At 37.1% G+C, this 23930-nt stretch overlaps 1 protein-coding gene across 5 annotated transcripts in view; it reads right to left on the minus strand.

Moving 5' to 3' along the window:
- PHF3 (PHD finger protein 3) overlaps positions 1 to 23930 on the minus strand; it is a 76306-nt gene that overhangs the window by 16912 nt on the left and 35464 nt on the right. For 3 of the 5 annotated variants that reach the window (XM_044776944.2, XM_044776942.2, XM_044776939.2), the window contains 4 exons: positions 15265 to 15426; positions 9254 to 11048; positions 3304 to 3613; positions 1296 to 1479 (listed from right to left, as the gene is read on the minus strand). In XM_044776944.2, coding sequence (XP_044632879.1) covers positions 1296 to 1479; positions 3304 to 3613; positions 9254 to 11048; positions 15265 to 15406 — 2431 coding nt within the window. In that variant the 5' untranslated portion in view covers positions 15407 to 15426. Of the gene's footprint in view, positions 1 to 1295; positions 1480 to 3303; positions 3614 to 9253; positions 11049 to 15264; positions 15427 to 16355; positions 16464 to 21862; positions 21964 to 23930 lie in introns of those variants that run through there. The other 2 variants (XM_044776943.2, XM_044776945.2) reach the window with 2 other exon arrangements.

A 23930-nucleotide genomic window follows, 5' to 3' on the forward strand; every position in this document is an offset into this window, starting at 1 on the left:
GAGTTGATCATTCCCTCCTTGAAACTTCATCTGGCTTCCAGGCCACCGTGGTCTCTTAGTTCTCTTACCTCACAGGCCATCCCCCTCTTCTCCCAAATTCTAAATGCTGATGTGCCCAAAGGGCTCTGCTTCTGCCTCTTCATCAGTGAACCCTCTCTGTAGCTGTTTATAGCTAAGTCCATGATTTTACATAACAACTGTGCATGATAAATCCCAAATTTATACACCATCCTCTAAAGTCTTCTCTCAGCTCCACACTCATCAGCCAAAGGTTTACTCAAAAATCTCTACCTGGATGTTTAATAGGCATTTCAAAGTTAAAACGTCCAAAACATCATTTTTCAATTTTCCTCCTCAAATCTTCTTTCTCCTCTCACTAAATAGCACTAACATTTGTCTAACCATCTACTATGACTCTTTCTTTCACCTACCTATATCTAACCCATCAGCAAGTTCTGTCAACTCTACTATAAAATACATCTCAATCTGACCAATTCTCACTGCCTCCATTGTACCTCTGTTCCAAGGTACCGTTTCTTTCCTAGGATACTGTTAAAGGTTCCTAACTAGTCTACCGCCCTCTCTCCTATCCTCCTACAGTCTGACCTCCAGAGGAGAAAGCAGAGTGACCCATCATTCCCTTGTATGAAGTCCTTTTAAGGTTTCCCATGACATCCAGAATGAAACATAAACTCTCTGCCATGGCAGCCTCAAAGTCCCACACAATTTTTCTGAACTCATCTGCCACTACCATTCTATCCCTTGTGTATTACCTTCCAATCACTCCACAGTGGCTTTCGTGCTCCTCAAACGCCACGCTTGTTTTTACCTCAAAGCCTTCAGACCGGCTGTGCCTCCTACTTAGTCCTTCCTCCAAAACAACTTCACATGCCTTCAAAACCCACCTCACAAGTTACCTCCTCCCTTCTATCTCAAACAAACTCCCACCACTCTCCTCGACTGACTCTCTACCCCATTATCCTAGTTTTTCTTCACAGTACCTAAATTCTGTAAAATAGCATACCATTTTCTTACCTGTCTACTTGTCTCAGCCTGTCTTCTCCCATCAGTACCTAAGTGACGCGAGGGCAGGAGCCCCACCTTATCAAGTTCATTAGTACGCCCCCAGAATTCAGAGCAAGAGTTGTTAATTTCAAGGAAGGGCAATCACCTAAACTATTTATACTGCCACGAAAATGTTAAAATTTTAAAATTTCCCTAAATATATGCATTGATAGTGTATAAAATAAAAAATAAATATATTAGTATATAATAATTTCTAATTATCTTACTACCTGATTTGGAAACTTTTTCTCCTGTGCAAATAACAGTTGTAGACTCTTTTGGTATTTTTTCACTTTTTTCTTCTGAGGATCTCCGAGGTAAAACTGGTTGTCCCATCTTTCGAAGAGGAGCTAGCTGCCATTTTTTGATTTCACTATCTCTACATTCTGATGAGCTTTTGCCTTCACCAGATTCCTGGAAAAAACAGCATTTAATTCATTAGAATGAAAATTTAATCATAAAGCAAGCCTCAAGAGTATGTGGACGAAAAAAATTAAATCTAATTAGTATTACAACATAGTGTGATATCAAACATATTCCATTCTTTAGCCCAGTAACTGTTTAAAGGGTTTCAATCAGTGCTATATACCTAAGTCTGGTACCATGTTTGGCACACAAGAGAAACTTAATAAATGGTTCAATATAAAATCTAAGGATATGACGTAATATTTAAAAAGCAAATTCCACAAACTAAAATTAGATTCAACAGTTCCAAATAAGATTCAACAGTTCATCATCAAAAAGAAAAGGAAGCAGTAATCACTCAGATAGCACAAGCATTTACAAAGTCAGACTAACCTCAGTTCCTGCTCTGATTCAGAGAATGATAGAGGGGTTTCTCAAAACATTTACAATATTAATGTTTTATAATGTCTTTTCAGACAAGATGGAGACAGCTCAGCTAAATGACAATAAGCTATATCTCTAAATGGCCAAGAAACTGTACCCAAGACGTGATGATTAATAGTTAACGATAAATAGTAGCTTTCCAAAGGCGTGCTCGAAACTGTTCTCAGTGGAGCTCTCAGTTCTATATTATCGACTATTTTGGTGCTAATCAAATCAACAAAGCAATAGCAAAGGTGAGGACATAATCTGACTCAAACAGCCTTGGCAGACGGAAAATGTCAGATGCCACAAGGATTTGGCAAATTGGAACTTAATCTAGATTTGTCATATAAGGAGGGTCTAAAAGAACTGAGTTTGTAAATAATAGAGAAAATTTTGGAGAAAACATGCTTATGCTCTTCAATCTGAATGGCTGGACTAAAAGATTCCCAAAGTTCCTTCCAACTCTACAATTCACATTCGTTGTCTTCTGGATTATTACACTTGACCATTCACATACATTTGTTGCCACTGTGTTTCCTCCCTAGCACTATCTATTAAGAATAACAAATCAATGATTAGAAAAATAGCAGGTAATACAAAAGGAAACAATGAAAATAAAGAAAATTTAATCAGATGAAGTGCTGTGTCCTTTATACATTTCTTTTGTAACTGACTAAATATCTTGAAATTTCTATAGTCATGGACCTCATAATGATGTTTCAGTCAACGATGAACCACATGTATGACTGTGGTCCCATAAGATTAATACCACACAGCCTAGGTGTGTAGTAGGCTATACCTAGACACTTCTCAGAACACATCCCCATCGTTAAGCAACACACAACTGTATCTGGAAAATATTTTTAGAAGTAGCTAAAAATATAAGATGAGGGAAAACTGTCAACTTTTTAAGAGTTCATATTTTAAGAGAAAAATTATGAGGTGAGGGTTCCAAGCAAATACTAGGACAAAGGTCAAAAGAATTAAGATTACTTTTCCTTACAAAGAGAAAATAACTCTTCCACTTGAAAATAATAATGCCAAATATGGTTTAAGGATTACTAGATATCTATAGACTGAAAAGCTTTTTAAAAAACCTTGTCAACAAGCACAATTTATACTTAACACCACAAGATCACACACACATCCTACCACAGAAAATCCAAGTTCCAAACTATAGACTAGAAATAGCACAAGACTGTAAGAAATAAGACCTGCATATTCTGAAGATGTCATTACCCGGCTTCACCACGACTGCCAAAATATTTCAAATAAGAACTCATCGCTTTTATGGAAAAATAAATTTGAAAATGTACACTAGAACAATGAAACCTAAAGAGAAATTCCAAAGTCTCATGGTCAGTCCATACGTTCTTAAATAAGAGAATGCATGAATGAGAAGCTCACCCGTTTTAAAATTTTGACCTTGTGCTTCACTGTATCATCTACATATTTGGCTTTGTCATTTGTTGGTGTGTGCTTTGATAACCCAAGCTTCTCATGTTCCATTGTTTTATCTTCACTATGGACTTCAACTTTAGCTTGGTTTTCCAAAATATCTGGATCTACTATTTCAGTCTTTTTATCTTCTTCAGCACAACATTTCACACACACATATTCTTTGTCTTCCTCTCCCATTTGCTGTGCTTGGGAAAGACTTAACCCAACACAATCACCATGAAACCAGTCATCACATCTCCCACAGCCAACCATAAACCTGGGGGGAAAAAAAAACTTTGACTTGATATATTGTCTTAAAAACCAATGTCAAAAGTGACCCTAAATTATATTTTCCGTATTTTATTTTCTGATATTTTGCACGTTTTCCATCTTTACCCATTCTATCAGTTCAACATGGAGAAAGTTTTCAAAGAAAAGAACATGCTATGAAAATGGAACTTTTAAGAAGTTAAACATTTCCCCTCTGGTATGAATGAGAAAATACTGGGGAAGAAAAAGAAACAACAAACAACTCCATAAGGATGAAAATAAAGGGCAACTGACCTTTTGTAAACTAAATAGAATAATAAAATACAAAATAACGGTATTTCTCCACTGAGAAGTGGTAAGACCTGTGATAAATCTGATCACAGACAATCCATCAAAGTTACATTTACCTGAAATCATGCCTAAAATAGAGAACCATTTTTCTAATGAATCCTCTTAAATGACCAAAAAACCCAGACAGCAACAAAAATGCAGCTCAAAAACTAACATAAAGGAGTCTCTCAAATTTTCTTAACACCTTAAGTATGTAACTATTCTTTGAGCTCAAAATATTATGGCTCACGGTGTCTCAATGATTTAGCTGAAGAATCTTGCTACTTACTTACTTACTGACCATGTGCTTTAGATAATAAACTTGCTTTCCCAAATAAAGATCGGTATTATATCTTAAGATGAAAATATTAACATTCAGGCTGATTTTTTTTTAATTTCCAATCTCCTTATAAAAGTTTTCCCCTTTTTTTATCTAAAAAATAATTTCACTACCAATGAAGTCCAGGGACATGAGATTTATGACCCTAAAAAGCTTCTGTTTTTCTAACTTAGAATATCTTGAGTTACTTTTGAATAAAACGGCAACTCAGCTGTATAAATGGCAATTTGATGGATAAATTATCTTTTTTACATACTTTTCAACTCATCATAAGGAAAACTACAAAGCTCACAACCACATTTAGCATTTTCCTCTTTTCTTCTTCAGGTTAGTAATTTAGGGTGTTTGAAAGATTAAGATAGGGGATTTAAGTATATTCTTTAATGATTTAAAGACTTTGTGCTGATTTTGTTAAGAATAGTGGCACCAGCAAGTGTCAAAACTCCTTTTAAAAACCTGTGGTCCAATAGAAAGATGAGTGCTATAGCTAACATATATCAGAGCTGTTTCAATGTCGGAACTATAAAAACCAGAAGACTGAGTTTGAATCCCTACAGGGTATCTGGAAGAGTCAGACCTCATTCCTCATTCCTCAATAGCAGTACTCTCTCCTATTTCTCGTGTGCCTTGCTATTGTGCACCGCATTACTGCCTTGCATTAAAGAAACTTGACTTCCTCATGTCTACAATTCACCATCCTTTATCCTGAACGATAATGCCTATGTTGGCTTTATCAGACAGGTCGTCATCTCCCCAGTGATTCATTTGATTTTGGGGGGGGGAGGGAGGAACTCTCATGCTTTACTTTTTTTTTTTAAAAGAGAAAGTTTTGGATTCATAAGCCTAGTAAGAAAACCTTCAAACAATGTGATATCTGCTTGCAAAACAGAAACGGATTTTCAAGCTTTGGGGAGATTTTAGATGGGCCCATGTTTCAGTTATACAGATCTTCCAGTCAAGAAAAAAACAAAAAGTTTGAAAAATACAGGTGCTTAAAAGTTCTTCTATTTCAGGTTGGAAAGTCCTAAGAACTGCTATTTCTTGAATGCAACTATCTAAGATGAACGTCTTGGAAATACTGAAGGAAACCTAATGGTGATTCCCCTTTATTTCCACATTCAGAGTTGCTCTACGAATCTTCAATGCAAGGCTGGATAGTTGCAGTGAGACACTACTTAAAAACCCACACTATGACCATGGCCATGCTTTTGCCCCAAATCCAATTCTAAATACCAGGTTGTAAAGCACATATTAACGAATTTCAAATTTTTATTTGATTTAACCAAAGAGTAGTTTTATGATCATGAAGCTTATTACTTTACCATGTCTCGTTTTACTTTAGAAATGTTTTCTCAAACTTGAGGGTCTAAAAAGCAAATCTCTAGTGCCATTTACAGATGTATCTTAACAGTTTAGATTTTATGTTAAAATAATGTGGTTAAATAAAATTCTTAGACTTCAAGGGAAAAAAAATGACATCAATAAGAATAATTTCTGTATTTCCTAGGGGAAAACATAATTGACTTGAAAGTGAAATTGATTACCCAAAAACATAAATATGGATTACTTTTAGGTCTAAAACTTAGAAGTACTATGAACTTTACGAACCATACTTAAAAAAAAATGGCCTATCACAAAAAGAGAGAAGATATTTTCTTCTCTTTTCATATTATTCTTCATGGTTTTAAAAATGGGAGTGGGAGGGTGGATCACATAGCTAACAGATTACTCCTCCACTGTCTTCTCTGTCCTTGAATTTCTGATTACCAATACGGAAAACCACATCAGGAAAAGATTATAGCCTGGATATTAAATCTTTCATTCAAAAAAAAAATCAGTGCTGTGTGGAATTCAGCTCTGATCAATTAATTGGACCAAGTCAGCATGAATCACTTAAATGGAAGAGTCCAGAAAAATTTATGTTGTGTCCTCTCACTGTTACATGTTCATACACAAAATTTAAAATAAAGGTAACAAACTAAACTAGATCTACTATAAGATAACTAAAAACTAATTTAAAACTCTAATCCTAACTCTGATCATTTTGGCATAAGCCAAAACATATTCTTAGGAAATTTTCAAGTTTCTTCAAAGTAAACCAGAGAGGCAACATTGAGATGTCCTGTTCCTAGCAAACTCATGTCACAAATCCACTAACAATGGAGCTGTTAGGAGATGGGCCTGCAGCTCTGACCACTCCCTTCACATGACAATCCAGGCCACGTTACTGTGAACATATTTGTACTCATTCTTCTCTAAGATGAAAGGATTCTGTTCCCCAGAAACACTTTTGTCACTAACAATCTAATCTGCAGAGAAAAATACTTATCAAACTCTTACAATCTTGAGAAAAACTGGTATCATTTATTCAAGGAGAAAATTTCCCTCTCAGAAAAAAGTTTCTTGTTTGAATAAAAAGCTATAAATCTATTCTAAGGAGATTTTTGTTTGTTTGTTGTTAAATTTCATTCAATATACTAATCTTTTATAACTGGGCAAGAAAGTGTAATACGAACTAAAGACACAAACGTCTTCTGCAGAGGTAGGAATACTAGAAACTACAAGGCAGATGATATGAAACGAACCAAGGCGTCCTCCTTCCAAAGTCACTGACTTATGTTGAAAAGTTCAAAGATCACATTTAACAAAAACGAGTATTACATAGTCTACTTTTTAAAATAATGAATATACTTTTGTTATAAGGGTGAATGAGGAAAACGAATGGAAGCAAAAAAAGCAGTACGATGTGTAGTTAAGAGTCAATACCTACTGCCTTCAGGGCATGTTTGGAAGTTGCTTATGGTCAAATATTACATTTAGCCATGCCACGAACAAGCCTATATTAAAAAATATTAATTTCCCACTGGAAGTACACACAGGAAAGCTAACCTCAGTGGCAATATGGGTAAAATGCCAAAGAGTTAAAATAGTCTACAGGAGCACAGCTGCTACAAGTGCTGGAAAATGTCATATTAACAAATAGCTTTCAGTGTGGCTAGCACATGAGACCACAGAGACGGATGAAAATGATTTCCAGATATGCCTTCCTAATAAATTCATACTCTTACACATGGATTAAAATAGGAAAATCATGCTGCATGACAGGTGCATTTTTTGAGCAACCTCAGAGTATACAAGCACAATGCATAAAAGCAGTAGTGAAGACTAGTTAATATGTAAAGAAAACACAATCAGCTACTCAGGCTTCTTTATTCACAAAATAAAGTAATGTGAAATGTTATGTGATGTGAAAGGCTGCTTCCAAAACAGATTGTTTGCAATGTTATATTATTCATGTCAATACACAGGGTGAACTTAAAAACCCTACACATCTAATATTCTAAGTCATCTTCCAGACTGGGGCAAGGAAACTTTAGGTTTTATAGAGTAGATCCAAAAGGCAGTATTAGGTAAAAAACTGCAGGACTTAATACAATGTTCATTTTAGGAAAATAACTGTGGATGTTGGTAAAGTGACTGTCATCATAAAAAGCCTGGGCAAACTCCTGAGGACCTAGCCGTCAGAACAGAAGTTTATCTATAAAAAAGCTAAATTATGACATATTTAACATGGCTTCCAACTCCAGGCCAAGTGTCATCTCGGAAGCTCACTCACTCTAAGGCCACATGCCAATGTGATGATTTTTAGAAGATTCTGGCAGGGAGAAAAGGGCTGGTTTAAAAGAGCACTTAAACTAGCACCATCCAGCCCTAATTCTCTTAGGTCTGAAAATTTATCAGGCTCACTTTAGAATATCTGAAGAAGGTGTTTTAAATAAAAAAGCATAAAGAACACGTAAGTGAGGGCGAATTAGCACTATATTCAAACAAGTCACAATCTGTAAAAATGGAATATGGTGTTATAAAGTAACTACTGACACTAAAAATAGGCCACAGGCTGAATCACAAATGAAGAAATCCTTTGACATAAAACTTATTTTTTACAGAATAGCCCCAAGACCTCCCAACCCTCTCCCCAACCACCACCACCCCCCCACACCAAAATAATCTATTACAACATACTTCACTCAATTGTTCCTCCCTAAAGAGTTTCATTTCTATGTAATCTGATAGTGCTGGGAAAAGTCATTCTAACATTTACTTTGATGAGTAAGAAGATTACAATGGGCAAGTTACAATGTTCTTGATCCTAATAATGGTGATGGAAGTTCAACAGCCATCTGAACACTTGAACAGGATAATCTCGTAGCTGCAAACTCCACTTCATCTCGTTTTCCTTTTCTTAAAAAGCAGGCAAACAAAAATTACATGGGGGGCAGAGGGGCAGCAGTGTCATAAAATATAAAACACTGAATCTTTAGGAAAGGAATGCCAAAGAGGAGTGCTAAAACCACTTCTTAAAAGATTAGAATTCACAAGAAATCCTTCAAATCACTAAAACATTCAAAAAAGAAAGAACTTTCACTCCATTCCATGTTACATACAAAATTCACCTGAGTAATTAACAGTTTTAGTTATCAAATTTCATTCCAAGGTCAAGTTTGATGAAGTGGTAGTATTAAGTCATAGTATGCTTCATTTTACAAAAAAAAAAAATCTTCAAAAGAAAAATAGAACTTCCATTACGACCTTCATATTTTATTACTAGTTCTTCTCAAGCCAAATAAAATAATATATAACTTACAGACCCAAAGCAGTGTAACAATTTTCTGATTAGCAGAAAGTTTCTTTTTCAGATGCAATGACTAAATTACACTAACAGGTTACAATGACAAAACACTTCCATATATACCAGACGCTAGTCAGGCTATGCTTTTAAAATGTTCTAGGATGATATATTTGTAAATTCAGTGGCTCCATCTTTCTATCATTTATCCAGGATTGATGAGGGGTTTTGCTTCTGTAAACGTCCTTGTATATGAAATAACTTCTCTCTACAACAAGTTCTCACACTAACCCCACCCTAGAAAAGCAATTTCTCTTCACTATACATATCACACATGCACACACACACACCTGTTGCCATGTGGTTTTTTGCAAAACCCACACTGCTTGCTGGGAGTCCACATGTATTTGCTTTCCAAAGCAGAGCCCTGCTCGGAGCCTTCTCTCTTCACGGTCGCTATGTTGTCTGGAATGAACAACGGTGGCTCATCCAAAGAAACACTTCTGCTGCTTCTTCTTTGGCGGGGTTGCAGGTTCTTCTCAGATTTTTTTAGTTTCAATTTATCCTCCTCCTTCAAATGCTCTACACCACCAGCATGTTCTAGCTCTTCCTTCCCGTGGCTACTGGTCTTCCCTGCTGGGGCCGGCTGCTGCAGGGGCTTCTGGCACTGCTTCTGGCTGGACGGTAACAAATGTCCAGTTGGTGTGGGATGAGGAGGCTCCTTAGAGCAACCAGGGTGGCCGTGAGGCTTCTCACTCAAAGAGGGAGTGAAGGGTTTGGGCATCTGTACTGAATTTTGATCCTGTGATGTTTTTTTCAATATAGAATGAGCTTGATTTTTCACAGATTTAACCCCAGAATTGCAACTCTGAATCTTTGCATCCTTATCAACTTGTTTTTTTCTCACTTTGACTGGCCTATGAAAATTTTGCTGAGATTCTGGTTCATCAGCATTTCGTTTCACACTTTTCACGTTAACTTTAGTTTTGTTATGCATTAATTCATGCTTTGCTACCACGCTTTTTTTCAGAGTATCTGTGGCCACGTTTTGCTTAGAATGAACTACGGGTTTTGTATGTTTGGATTTCACGTTTTTGGACTCTAAGCAAGAAACACTACTTGACTGGCTGCTTCTATCATCCTGAAGGTTTGCTGTTTCATGAGACTCCATTTTAACACTTTCAACAATATTCAACTGTGTTGAATTGTGGTCAGGTGCATCACAAATAGCACTTTCTAAAATATTACTTTCTGGTTGAAAAGCACTAGTGTTAACCATCTCTAAGTTTGATTTATTAAATTCAGTGTTCTCCAACTGCTTATCATTAGACTCTGTGTCTTTACAATAACCCAATGATTCTATTTCATGTCTATGAAGGGAGTTTTTAGCTTTATCAGCAACTTCCATGTTATTCTTCAATTCCAAATTACATTCATTTACTTCATCTAAAGACCTAGATAAATCTACAGGGTTCTTTTCTGTCTTATTTGGACTTGTACAAGCAGCAACACCAGAAACAGCAGCACAAGATGCAGGTTTCTCAATAATTTGGTCATCTGCGTGGGATAATTTTACCGTCTCCTTTGACTCTTGTTCAACTTTTCCCTTTGCCCTCATTTCTTCAACAATAGTCTCAGCCATTTTATCTGAAACAGAATCATTCTGTTCATGTTCTTCTTTATCTGAAAACTTAAACAATGGGGTACTAACAGTATTGATTTTACATTCCATCAGAGCTTCATTTTTCTTTCCTTCAATACTGACACAAGTTTCTGAAAGGAGTGGACAATTTAATTCATGAGATGGCACATTTGCTTCTCCCTGATTATTACATTTCTGCTTAGACTCTAATCCAGCTTCATCCTTCATTTCAAGACAAGATGACACTGAAGAATGACCTGAAGACACTGACACTTCTGGTACCACTTCACTTTGTCCAATATGTCGGCTGCTCCTTCTGCTCTCTTTATGGTATTCAGGTTTCGGTGATGTACAAACTTCTTCTTTAATCTGACACCTTTCTGGTTGTTTCACCCCTGCTTTAGGGGTAGACACAGTCTTCCCAGATGCTTTTTTTGTGCTATTTAAAGGTGCTGCATTTGAACGCTTGGCAATAGTGCTTTGTCGCAAACTTCTTACTTGTTCTATCACAAGGGAAAAAATAAATAAAAAAATAACTTAGCTATTTTGCAATGTGTCTTTATTTCAATACAATTTATAATATATCACTTTATTCTGAGCTATAAAATTTATTTGATCATTTCAATGAAAATGGACTGACCAGATACTCATGATGGTGATCGTACACATACATATGTTAAATTTTTTATTTATCAAAGTTCTATAAATTCTGGTTAGGGGAAAAAACTTCTATAAACCTCAGACTAATATTATACCTTACCACGAGAAAGAAATGTTTTCATCAAGTCTCTGTTCTGTAATAAGTAAGCTGTGAGTAAAATAAGCAAAATGAGCTTCCTTTACATTAATGCCTACCTTAAAGTAAGATTGTCATACAGTGTTAAACATTAAATATTTTAAAATATATAAAGCCAAACAAATTCAGGTGCCAGTAAAATCTGAACTAAACCACCTATCACAAACAGGATCTGTGTGAATTTCAAAGCACGGCCTCAAAAGAACTCTAATGCCGGTGTGATTGTGCTTCTCTTCCATCACCATTTTAGCATTCAAGCTATTCCTAAGAGAAGAAATGAAATACACACTAGAGTACCAGACACAGATCAACAAAAAAAGAAACAATTAAAAAGATTTGAACCACGAAAATGCATCATATGGGAAAAATGAGTAAAGTTTGAAAATTGAATAAAGCTTCCCACCTTTAACAATACTCCTAACAAGCAATCTATTAAATAATGAGTTTTTCGTCCTTTCTCTATCAAGATACATCCTCCAGGGGAAGGAGAAACAGAGTGAAAAGAAACTGGAAAGAAAGAGAGCTAAATAATTCACTAAGCAGAAAAACCACCCACAACTCGAAATACAAAATAAGAAGCTATTTCCAAACCCATGCATATCCAATAACTCTGAATCAACTCTGTATGAAAATGGAACACACCAACTAAAGAAAAAAGTCTCCTTCTTTCCAATGCAAAACTCTATTATGTGCCAATATTTAGAACATTTTCCTAATTTGTCATATTAGCACTAAATGGTGAGACTCTTAAAGGAGGTATCATATGTCCTCATAAGCATCCCAGTTTGAACAATAAATTACGTGGTCATCCTAATCTTAGAGACCCTAATTACCCCAGGATACGGCACGATATTCGGTCATTAGGTAAGTACTCAACAACTTTGAAAAATCACTTAGTGGATTATAAATTATTACATGCTCAGATATATAACATTTTTAAATAACTAAGATTTTAATGGTTTATTATCAATATTTAGATGTTTTTAAAACTCTGAAGACAGTTTGTAATAATTTAAAGCTCCACTTTATTTATCTGTCCTGAAATAAAATAAATGAACTTTTAACACCCATTACCTAAGTGACTGCTAAAAATGACAGAGGAATAGCATATTCAACTATGAAGGTATTCAGATAAAAAATTGTTTTCCAGGGACTGGCCCCATGGCCGAGTGGTTAAGTTCTCGCACTCTGCTGCAGGAGGCCCAGTGTTTCATTGGTTCGAATCCTGGGCGCGGACACGGCACTGCTAATCAAACCACGCTGAGGCAGCGTCCCACATGCCACAACTAGAAGGACCCACAACGAAGAATGTACAACTATGTACCGGGGGGCTTTGGGGAGAAAACGGAAAAAATAAAATCTGAAAAAGAAAAAAAAATTTGTTTTCCAAAAGTAACTGATTTATTGAGCAAAGGATAAAGTCACATTTTCTCCTTTAAATATAAACTGCCTTAGTTTGAAGCCTGGCTGTATAGGCCACGCACTACCATTACTTGTCTATAAGGTTCATTCTATTCTTTTCATTAGGTCACAAGCGTATACCAAATAGCTGAATTTAAAAAACTGATTAACAAATATAAATTGAGGAAAAGATGAAAAGATGATAAAGTAAACATATGCATCTAAGTTAATCCACTTCTCAAAACTCCACTAAAGCTATAGAAAAGGCATCAATCTAAAAAAAAAGAAAGAACAGCAGAAGGAAGAAACAGTGACAATTTTGGAAGCTAAACAAGAGATGATCAAGAACTAACTAACGTTGGAGATCCGAAAAGAGAGAAACACTAAGCTGCCAGTGTTGTCAAGAATCACCACCATTAATACCTCAAAAGGCTTAGGAACTGGTGACCCCAGATGATTCTAAAGTAGGGACAAGAGTAGGTAGTTAAAATAAGGATGAGCTGAAAGCTGTTTAAGCAGCAGTTAGACTGCTAGCTCCCTCTCCCTACTCCATCTCTTGGGTAACTGCCCTTCCCTGCTCCTAATCCAAGACTAGAAGTTTCTTCTCTGGAGAGGGTAAAACAGGGTCCCTAGACTAAAGAAAACCAGGCAGAGGTAAGAGTGGCACTAAAGTATACAAAATTTGTCAGATAGAGTGAATTTGTATATACTGAAAGCTGAGACGCCCCAGTCAGCTCTCTACAAGGGCTCCCATAACATGCTAGCAATCTAACAAGCTAAAGGGAACAACAAATTCTGACACCAGGGATTCCTTCAAAAAACAACATAGCTAGATCAGCATACAGGGAGGCTCACAGTTGACAAAACCCAGCCCAAACACTTAAAAGGTCCCATACAGTTTTAGTTCTCTACTCTTAAACATAAGCCAACATTCAAGAAGATATTGCATCCATGAAACAAGACCAGAATGCTACAAAAAGGACTATTCCCCAAACAAAAAAAGAACATTTAGAAATTACAAATGCAAAACTTGATGGAAAAATTAGAGAACAAATGTGAGAAAATTTTAGCAAGTAGAGGAAAAAAACAAAGAGGTGGACAGCAGGCAAGATAAAAAAAAATGGAAGGGCCAGTCCCTGCTATCTAATACTTGAATAACAGGAGTTTTAGAAAGCAAAGAGCTAAGAAAATAAAGAAGGGAATTGTCAACGAAATAATTCAAGAAATTTCCCTGGAAGTGAATAATAAGAGCTTTTAAACTAAAAGAACCTCCTGAATACCCAGCTCAATATATAAAATACACCTAACACCATGAAGCATTATGAGAAATATCATAACGCTAGAGCTTAAGAGGAGGATTCCACAAACTTCCAGAAGAAAGTGGGTAACACAGCAAAAAAAAGTAAATCAGAATAAATTTCTCAACAATACCAAATTAGAAGAAAACAGAGCAACACTTTCAAATTTCTGAAGGAAAATGATTTCCAACCTGGAATACTATGCTCAATCAGACCATGATTCCAACACAAAAAGAGATTAAATACACATGCAAACATACGAGGTTTAAAAACATTTATCTCCATGTTCCTTTTCTCACAAAACTACTGGAAGAAGTGTGTCACCAAAATGAAGGACTTAAACCAAAAAGAGAAAATAGGAAATGCAACACAGAAGAGAATCCTCAGAAGAATGGGACAGGGAGATCCTGGATAACAGCTATGCATCGGGCTTCACACACCAGTCCACACAGGAGTAGACCAGAACGCTCCAAAAGATACTGCTTCAGTAAAATGAAAATGACAGAACATCTGATATGCACAAAAGTCTTAAGAAAAGATTTAGACAACTGGCAGAATAGCTGGGGTATAATTACTGACATGTACACAGGAAACTGTGTACAAACACAGAACTATAAGCAAATGATCAACAAAACCAATGATTAAATCAGAAGACAAAAAGCTGGATAGGAAAAGTAACCGTAGTTTATTAAATGGATCATCTCTAAGAGCATATAGAGTCACTATAACATAAATAATTACTACTGATCTAACAAAATGTATGAGAGGGATGAGAAAATGTACTTTGTGTGATGGGGATGAGAGGAGAAAAGAATGCTACATCTTTGCCATCTGGAGTGGCAAGTCAATAAATGCCTATATCAGAATAATCAAAAAGCAGCAATATACATACATTATACTTAGAGATACGGAAGGAAATACCTAACATTAAATAAATCAGCTCAAAGAGTTAATAGTGGTTTCCTCTGGCAAAAGGGAAATACATAGTGGGGTGGTGAGCACTGGAAACGTACAGAACTAATCAATTCTTTTAATTACGTGAATGTACAATTTCAATAAAAATGTTTAAAAAATTATACCAACAAATTGATACAATCTCAAAATTGATCATTATCAAAATTAGCAAACACCAAGAAAATATGACCTCTGCTCAGAAACTTTACAACCTATCCTATCTGTCCTTACATCTTTGATTTTCTAGCTGGACTTCTTTGGAAGGATTACCTTGTGCCATTAAACGAGGTGATTTTCTTGGTGATCTCACTGAATTTTCTTCCACTTTGTCCCTCAAGTTCCTGTTAGGTAAAATCAGTTCTTCTTCATCAATGGTATCATTGCCACTTTCTTTAACAACTCCTTCATCCATAATATCGTCAAGACCAACCACTAGAAAAAAAACAAGAACAAAAAAAATTACTTTAAAAAATATTGGGGATGTTAAGTATTTAAAGGTAGTACAGAAAACATTGTGAGACAGTTAAATGCAATAGTATGTAGTCCTGAAAATCTACGTCTATTCCTAATACATGATATTGTCACCACCAACCTCCCAATTCAGTTTTACAAACTTCTACCTTATGAGGTAGCTAGTCAAAGAGAAGATTAGCTATAATCTTTCTTGATTTGACCCCCACTATCACTCTCACTTATCATTCACTGCACCTTTGTGCACATAATAAGCAACTATAGCTGGAGTACTCAACTATCCAACTTTGGTTAACGTAGTACAAAAGAATTTAATACCCTAAAAAGCTTGTGATTCTAGGTTCATGCTAGAACCAAAAGACTCTAGTTCTAACTAGAATTCTACTAAAGACTTTGTGCTACATGTGTGAGAGTAAGTAATGTAGACATAGCTTTGAGTGGTAGCAAACACACACACACACACACACACAGAGAGAGAAATGAAAAACACAATGTAACTTCCCCCACCCTCAAATGCCAGGGAAAATGGTGTTTAATATAGCTACATAATTAAATTACCTTTACCTAGTCCAAAGAGAGACAGAGTCATCATTTAATGGGGGGAGGACGAATATGGAAAAGGACTGGGGGACACCGAAGAAAATATAAACACTGTATTTATATTGTCATTGGGTTTATTTCCGTATATAACAAATGTCACTTAACTAGCTGACATACATCAATTCTAAATGTACAATTGTATGAAATCTTGTAAAATGCACACGACTATTTAGATCAGAAGGCCTGGACTCAAATCCCTCCTAAAACACTTAAATAAAACTTAACCAAGTCGCTTAACCTCTCTATCAGTTTATCTCTAAAATGAGAGTAACAATACCTGTCCTACCTACCTCACAGAGCTGTTGTGAGGATCAAGTGAGATGATGTATGAGAACTCACTTTGTAAACTTTAGAGCACTATACAAATGTTAGTTATTATCTTCATCCTAGGGGTTAGAAGGAACCTCAAGAAGTTATCTAGTCCTCATCTCTGTATCCAAGTAGAACTTCATTTAAAAGAGCTCAACAAGATAGTGGTCTATCCTAAAATTTAAAGAGAACAAAATTCTTCATAAATATACTTTCAAATGATACAATATTTTTGAAGAGCAATTTGACGACAGAATTACGAAACTGCAAATATACTTTGACCAATAAATTATAAAGAAAAGAAGAGAGAATGGATTATGAAAACATAATGCTGGCTAGAAAAACATAACGTGATCCTTGTTAGTAACAAGCAAATCAAACGCGTGTCTATGTACATTTAGACAAACAGAAAAAAAGATTAGCAGGAAATAGATTAAAATTATATCAACAGTTATTCTATAAAAGATAAGAATATACTTTTTTCCTGTTTTCCACATTTCCTGCTATATGCATGTATTACTCTCAAATATAGAGCCCATGCTTTTAATCACTATGCTACGCACTAAAAGCTTAGAGAAGAATGTGCTTTAGGAAAATTCATCAGGACTCATTTAAGATATAACTAGTGGAGAAACAGGTGGGGAGCTCGGTTAGAAGTCTATTCCACCACGATGGAATACTTAAGTTGCCACACATCCACACACTCTCAAGGAGTCTTTAACATTAGATTAATAACTCCTCCATGGTCATTTAAAAAAGCAAAATTTAAGATACTTCAATTTTATATAAAAGCATATATACAATATATGCATTACAATATATGCATAGAAATGGATAGGGGGAAAAAGCACCAAAGTGTTATCAGTGATTATCTCTAGCGGTAAGGCAGATAAGGAATTTGTTATACTGTCTCTGTTTTCCACATTTTCTACAATGAGCATATATTTTGTACTGTAATAAAGAGAGAAAGGAACAATTCAAGAGAGGAAAATAGGCCAGGAGAAAAGCAATTAAGGCCTGGTTAACAGCATTTGCTGGTAGGGAGTGAAAAGGTATGTTATAAATTTTAGGGCTACACTGCAAAGCAGAATCAACAGAATTTAGCAAGCCAAACCCAAAGGTCAATTTTTAGGTTTTCTCTTACTGTGTTTCCTCACAGCATCAGACAGAGCTGGCCCTTCTCCCCTTCTTGAATGCCCTTCTCCTCACTTAGTTAGCTTCTGGACATCACAGCCTCCTATCTCACTAGCCGTGTGTGTCTCAATATCCTGTCATAGAGCCTCCTCTTCTTGCAGATGTCTACACACTAGACAACTTAGGGTTCAGTCCTCCCATCTCTCTTCTTTACACTCACTAAGTGATCTCACCCAGTCCCATCTATACTCGGATGACTCCCAAAGTCATCCAGCCCCAAGCTCACAAGTGACCTCTGACATAGTGTAATGTGACATCTCCACTAGGTTGTCTAACAAGTAACTCAAGCTTAAGATAGTGAAAATAAACACTGATTCCAGCCAGTCCTCCTCCCCTCAACAAAACTGCCCCTCCTAGACTACTCCCCGTAACAGAGCCTCGATTTACCCAGTTGTTCAAGCCTGAAACTCCAACGCTCCTTAGCTCCTCTCTCTCGTATCCCACATCCAAGCAATCAGCATATCCTGCTAGCTCTATCTACAAAACGTGTCACTCATCCAACCATCTACCACCTCCACAGCTACCATTCCACTCCAAGTCACTTATCAAGACTACAGTGTAGTCTTCTATCGTCTTCTGTGCCCCAGGTCCCTTGACTGCCACCCCCACATACACACTCTTATACACACACTGTTTATTCTCCACAGTCATCACTGTGATCCCTCTAATACAGTAAGTCACATCACGTTACCATCCTTCTATTCGAGACCCTCCAAATTCTTGCCAACACACTTAGACTTGTGTCAAAAATCCTAGCCAGGGCCCACAGGGTCCTGAGATTTTTCCCCAGCCAACTTGTCTGACTTACCTCTTATCACTCTACGATGCACTCTGCACCAGTGACGTCGGCCTTTCCTGAACACAGGAAAGCAGAAGGCCACCTCAGGATCTTTGTAGTTGATATCCCTCACTCTCTTACTTAATTCAGGTTCACTCAAATATCTTAATCGCCTTTTCAGAGAAACCTAACCATCTTATCCAAAACAGCACATACTCCCATCACTGTCTACTGACCCTTAGGGTGCTCTATCTTTTGAAACATGTTTCACTACCCAATTAAATATCTAACCATTTATTAACTACCTTCTCCACTAAAATGTAAGCTCCGCAAGTCAGGGACTTTGTCTCTTATTAGTTCCTCCAGAACCTAGAACAACTATCTGGTATATTGCAGGTCTATATTTGCTGAATGAAAGGATTAGGGGAAAGAAAGGGCTGGGAAAATTTAAACCTAAGCGAGAGAAAAATGTTTCCATTAACCAAAAAAGAGGTTGGAAAGAACAAATGTGGAAGTAAGGTAATGACTTCACTTTCTGGATACACTGATGACATGAAGAAAAAGAGCAGGCAAAAGAAGCATCAAGGTAACTTGAAGGGTCAGGACAATTTCAAGGAAGCAGGGATCAGAAAAGTGAACTGCCACAGAGAAAAAAAGCGAAGGAGAAAAATTCACTAATTTGACACACAGAAGCAGAGGGTCACATGACAAAAGGTTGAAGAGTAAGAATGATAACTGCAGTTTCTCTTTTTTATTTGTAAGAAATTTAATGGTGAAAGATAGAAAAGGGGGACAATCTGCTGAAGGGAGTTAGAGGGACAAAAGATGATTTTTCTATATAAGTGACAGAAATGGGGAGTGGAAGGAGGAGGAGGAGAGGTAGGGAGAGTCACCTTTACAAAGAGGGAGATGAGGGAATGAATGAGAAGGGAGAGAGAATGGGGCAAAAGAGGGAAGGGGAGGAGGGAAAAAACATCAACAGATCTGGGCGTGTCTGTGTGTGCTGGAAAATAAGGCGGAAGGTAAGTCACGCCTTGAGGTCCCATCATCATGCAAAAACTTCATAAATGAACAATCTACAATTAGAATCCCTAAGACTGCATTTGAGATGCTTCTCAGAGAGATGACATTTCCAAGAAGGCAGTCTTTTGGCACTCCTGGTCCTCCTGGCAACATATTTCCTTCATCTCAAAAAGTTCATCTTTACATTAAATCAAGCTCTATAGCGTCTCCAGCAATTCCAGGGCTCTCAGAAACTAAGGCACCTACTTAACCTCTCAGGGCTTCAAATTCTTCCATAAAATGGAAATACTACTAGCGGTCAAAGTCGCTGTGGCAATTCAGTGAACATGTGCAAAGGGCTTAGCACAGTGTCTGGCACTCAGCCCTATATTCACTGTGCACTGTTTTGTTTCACAGTCTCCCCCCTCATGAACTCCATCAAACATTAGGTCTTCCTGGTCCCTGAATTCTTTTCCTCAACTCCCCCTGGAACAAATCAACCATTAAAAAAAGTACCTGAGATTTCTTTCTTCTAATGCATTCATCTGATTAAAGTAATTCACAGTACAAAGTGAATAATCTCAGGCAAAACCCTCCCAGTTAGGTATCTGTGTTTTAAACAGTTTAAAACAACTGCTTCTGCTAAGAAAATGAACATAAGTTAAGGAGAAATCTATATTTTTTCAGAACACTGCCGATTCAGGCACCTCCCACATCTCCCCCTCCCACTACCACAATCAAATAAGAATCAGTATTTGATCCTGGACTTTTTAAAAGTGGCCATTCCTTCCTATTCAATACATCCACTACAATGCGAACTCTGGGTTACCAAAGAAATGGAATGGCCTGAATTCTGTAGGAGACATGTGTACAGACATACCATGCAGAAAAAACAGTATGCTTTTTCCTCCTTGCCACAGTCCAAAATTAGGTGTCATTCTCATCTGGAAATTTTGGCATAAAATCTCTAATTATCCTCAGAAATCCCTTTGAGCCTGAATTTAGATCACATAACAGAACTCCTCCCATCCCCACCCACAAATGGCCCTAATTAAACCCGCTGAGCTCCGATGCCAGTCAAGTCTATGTGAGGCCTTCCTGACACTCATACGACTTTATTCCAGACTATTTAATTCCAATCTACCTTTTTGGGAAGAAGAGGTAAACGAGATAAAAACAGAATAAAACCAAACCATTTGCAGCTAAATTTACTGAATTTCTCAACAACTGGGCTTAGTTTAAATCACTATAGAAAACGGAGAAGAACAAGCACAAGCACAGTAGCAGGCTCTCCACATCTCACCTGCTTGAACTCACACAGGCAGTACAGAGGCCAACGCAAGTGACTCCTTCTAGGACAGTCATTTCTCTATCAGAGAAGCATTTAATGTCAGAGGTGAGAAAAAACTAAAGGGCACAATATCTTTGCAGTGTCACAACAAGAGAGGCTAGATAGCTATTTTATAGGGCTTTGTTTTGAAGTAGAAGAAAGATCCTCTTGACAGAGCCCCCCAGTGTTCTCCCTCAACAATGCAGACCACCCAGCCTCTACGTGGCCTGGCCGCCCTTCAGAGAGTTCTTTCCTTCATGGATGATTCATACATTCATTCCAAAAAGAGGCTGTGGCAGGACGTACACCATCAAGTTGTGCATTACATACAATTAACCATTTCAGGGTCAATTTATCATTTTAGATATTAGCATGTTCCTGATGTGAAAAGTACAAATAATGCTACTATACACACATAATCTCTTTTTTTCAATTCCTTCTTTACCATAAACTTTAAAACACAGATCTACTGAGTTAAAGAAGGCAAATATATACATATTTTACTAGTCTATATATCTCATCATATGGCTTTCAGTAAAGATCATAAATGAGTGACAGTGCAAAGAGTTTCACATTAAGTCGCTGGCACTGAGTTTCAGATTTTTAAAAGAAACATGGTTACTAAAAAAGCGTGAATTCCTCAGATGTGTATACTTGCCTTTTTGATTTCTTTAGCTTTTGCCTACTCTCCTACTCAGGTCTTAATGTGTTTGTCTCTCAATAATTTATATGGATTTTTTATATCATAGTTATATCAGTGTTACCTATTTGATGGAAGAATTCTCCCTTGTTTACCTTCTTTTGGTATAATTTGATGTCAATCTAAGTGAATTTCTTCAGAATGCTGTCTTCTGTTACTGCAATACTATTAAATTAGCCATTTTTTTCTGCTGTAATTTAACACACTCTAAAGTCTTATATTTAAATGTGCACAAATATTTCAACTTGTGCCAAACTCAACTTCATACTTTGGGAAAAGCGGATTAGTACTTCATGGAAAGAGGAAAAAGAAAGACACAGGGTCGAGAGAAGTTCCAACAGTCTGCCCTGCAGATCTCTAGTCTTCCAGGCGCTACCACATGCCACAAGGAAAGAAGTGCACATGGCGCAGCGTCACTGCTCCCGAGCTCTACATTGACACACGCACACACACCAAAAGTCATACACCCAAATGTCATGCTTACTTCGGAGAAGATTTTTCTCTTTCTTCTTATTCACGTTTGCTAATCCATCTCACATTAAAAACGTTTTGTTGAAAAAGATTTCCTCAAAAACATGAGAATGCCTAGAAAAAGAAGCTAGGAAGATAAACTCAACAAAAACCTTAGTCATGCAGAGGAAAGGAGTTTTATGGTACTACTTTTTTAAGTTTCTCCTTTTTATCAAAGTTACACACGCACATGGGTTTCAAGACTCGTCTCCAGTTCCATAAAGTTTGTTAAGACAAACATTAACAGCCAGCACCCACTTCTCCCTCACTTCCCCCTGCAGCTCAACCACCTCACCGGGAAAATGTAGCAACTACCAGCCTTCACTGAAAGGCTGCCGTAAAAACTGAATTAGCTCTTGCAGCTTCTCACACCGTGCTTGATGTGCAAACCATAAGATCTTAGATAAATGGCAGCCATATTAGTAGACCCTGGCAGGTCTTTTCAAACAACTTTCCACAGTCCTAAGTGCCCTTCATTTAACTGCTTCTCAACTGTCTAGACAACGTCTTATTGCCAAGATTATTCTAATCAAGCTAATACAAAAGTGAGATAGTAATCACTCCCGAAAAATTTAACATTTTAATTCCACCCTAAAAGACTATAAATTATTTAAGTTAATTCCTCTAAAAATATTTATTGAGTACATACTAAGTGTCACATGCTGCCTAGAGTATTCTAGACACCAAGGATACAGAATTCTCAAGACAAGTGACCTGGTTTCATGAAGAAATAAATACCAGGAACAAGGAGGGTGGGGGACTTACACAGACTCAAATATACTTAACTTACGTATCAACCAATTGACTTTATTTCAACTCCAATTCAAACTTTAAAAAAAATAATGGTGAGGGGACTGGGTAAAACTGAAAGCTGACTGTATATCTGAAAATATTTAAGAACGCTCTTTAAATGTTTTAGGCAGGATAATATTACTGTGGTTATTTTTTTTAAATAAAGAATTCTTGTATTTTAGAGACAGATGCTGAAATACATTCTATGATTTCTGGGTTGTGCTTCAAAATAATCTTGGGGAGGAGGCAAGGAGAAGTGAGTAGGGTACAAATGAAGCAAGACCAACCACTACCTGTTGTGGCTGAGTAAGTGGTAGACGGGGGTTCATTATACTATTCTCACCGCTTTGTTTGATGCTTTCCATCAAATAAAAATTCTTTTAAAAACTGTTCCCATGAAGCTTCACTTTAATGAGGGTGAAACAAATAAATAAAATATAGAGCATGTTAGATGATAAGTCCTATGAGTAAAAGGAAAGAGTAATAGGGAGTAAGGAGAGGGGAACAAAGGACGCTTTGTCATTTTAAACAGAATGGCCAGGGGAAGCGGAATACATGCACTGGTTGTTTATTACACAACACCTTCCGGCCCAGGGGGAAAGTGAAGACTGAAATCCAGGCCCCAGTCTGGCCTCCAAGTTGTGCAGAGAAGAAAGGGGTGCCTTCTTCTAACTCCCAAAAAAGGACTGTATAGGCTACAAGGAGCCTGGGGATGGCACTGCTGAGGTGAATTCAGCAAAAGCCTGAACAAGTTGAGGGAAACGCTTTCTAGATGGAAGGCATATCAAGTACCTAGAGCCTGAGGCAGGAGCATGCCCAGGAGGTTAGAAGAACAGAATGTGGACGAGGGGAAGAGAGGGAGAGAAGAGCAGGGAAAATGAGAGAGGTGCCAGAGCACACTAAGGGGGGCTGGGAGGGCACAGGGACTTCAGCTTTTTTCCTTCAAGAGAAATGGAAAGTGACCAGAGCAGTGTGAATCCAGGGTGATACTGCAATCCAACTTTTTATAGATTACTCTTGGTGCTCTTTTAAGAATACACTGTGAGGAATCCCCAAGGGCAGGAAACCACTTACAGGCTACCGCATTGATCCAGGTGAGAGATGGTAACAGCTAATCTCATCACAGTGGCAGTGAACAAAGTGAGAAGTACAAGCAGCCAGATTCTGGATATATTCTGAAAAGAAAGCCAACAGGATTTGCTGACCAACTGAATAGGAAATGTGAAAGAAAAGGGTAAGTAAGTAAAGAA

Source organism: Equus asinus, chromosome 8 (assembly GCF_041296235.1).
Source record: "Equus asinus isolate D_3611 breed Donkey chromosome 8, EquAss-T2T_v2, whole genome shotgun sequence".
NCBI classification, from domain to species: domain Eukaryota; kingdom Metazoa; phylum Chordata; class Mammalia; order Perissodactyla; family Equidae; genus Equus; species Equus asinus.